This window comes from Polypterus senegalus, chromosome 3, assembly GCF_016835505.1.
Source record: "Polypterus senegalus isolate Bchr_013 chromosome 3, ASM1683550v1, whole genome shotgun sequence".
In the NCBI taxonomy this organism is placed as follows: Eukaryota; Metazoa; Chordata; class Cladistia; order Polypteriformes; family Polypteridae; genus Polypterus; species Polypterus senegalus.
The window spans coordinates 135,394,152-135,395,729 of NC_053156.1; the positions used below are offsets into that span (position 1 = coordinate 135,394,152).

Consider the following 1,578-nt stretch of genomic DNA (forward strand, 5'->3'; position numbering starts at 1 on the left):
CATTATTCAAAATATTTTTCAGTAACATGGCAAAAATATTTAGTTAAATGCCTTAAACCTTTTCTGGTATACTTTACATGGCACTCCTTAATGTATAACATATGACGAAGTAGCAATTTACCATATCTGCAGATCTTTGTCCTAAAACTTTGCATGAGTTAGGGAAACAGCATCATCCACTCTGAGCACTACCCTTTAGCTGTATTGCGTTCTTCCCCATTTGATGCAACTTTGCTGTCATTGCCCTTATTGATTTTGTTTTTATTATTTGAAAACATTAGTTTACTCCCAGAACCATTTTTCCAGATTTGGAATGGATTTGTACTCCTGTCGCCTTCTTATGTATTCACAGGTGAGACAAGCATGTTCTTCCCAAAACTTTGTCAGCTTCACTGCAAAGTGTTTTCGCCAGATAAAATACTGAAAATACAAATCTTCATTTTTGTCTAATAAAAGCAGATATTCTGCCAGGTCTTTTGCTGATGGAAAATCATCCACATGAATAAAAGCTTCACTTGGCACATAGTTTTCATAGTTAGCTCTCGATGGCCCCAAGACAATAGGCACAGTGCCAGCAAGCAGAACATTGTAGAGTTTTTCTGTGATATAGTCCTTGTGGATAGAGTTCTCAAATGAAAGATAAAATTTGCAGCTGGATATTGTAGGAATAAAGCTTTTATCATTTAAATATTCACCAAAAGCTTGACCATAAGTATGAATTTCAATGTGTTTGTACAACTCATTGTAGTACTTCACCCTAGCATGATCTGGGTTCCAGTTGCTGACAATCCAGCAAGCAAGTTTATTTTTGCTGGGTAACACAAAATCTAAAGACTCGGGACTCCCAATCAGGGACCCATAAGGCACTTCAATGTCTGAGTCACGTCGATAGGTTAAACTCAGATTGAAAAGATGTTCAAGACCAGTCTTTTTAGGAGTGTGAGTTGGTGATTCGAGGTTCATCCAAACCCACCTCTGGAAAGGGGGTCGAGCAAACTGTGGAATATTGGACAAATCCCCGTTAATGTCTCTGTGGTGTATGAGAACAGCATGTGACTTATTGTACAGGCTTCGGTCTACAGTTAAATGGCAACCGTGAATGTTAAACATGGAGCCACAAGTGTTTAACTCAAAGGTCTGTCCAAAGGGCCAAATCCAAATGAGAACAATGGTTTCATTCACATCATTTTTGGATGAGAAGAAGTTTTTCATTTTTAATACTGCAGTTGCTGACTCCATAGGACCAGAAATCCAGCTGTTAGATGGTTTGAAATATAAAATGACTAAAGTAACAAAGCAACCAAGGAAAATTACGGCTATTAATAATGGCCGTAGAATTCCTTTAAGAATTGGTGATGTCATAGCTTGACCTGGAAAAGAAACAACATTAAGAATTAGTTGCCGTGATTGCAAACAATGCATAAAATTATACTTTTTCTCAGTTGCAGAACTTTAAGTACAAACAGATGGACACACCATAATAAAACAGTCTGTAAGACATCTTTTAAGCTCACTAGAAACAGGAAAAGTGCAAAAAAAAAAAAAAAATAGTGGTGTACTTTTACTGTCCTGAGGGAA

General features: G+C 37.0%; 1 protein-coding gene across 1 annotated transcript; it reads right to left on the reverse strand.

Annotated features, from left to right (window-relative positions):
• Window positions 1-282: 282 nt before the first annotated feature.
• On the reverse strand, window positions 283-1,362 carry fut9a (fucosyltransferase 9a). The gene has a single exon (XM_039749958.1). It carries the CDS (start codon window positions 1,360-1,362, stop codon window positions 283-285), a length of 1,080 nt encoding a protein of 359 aa, XP_039605892.1.
• Window positions 1,363-1,578: the final 216 nt, after the last annotated feature.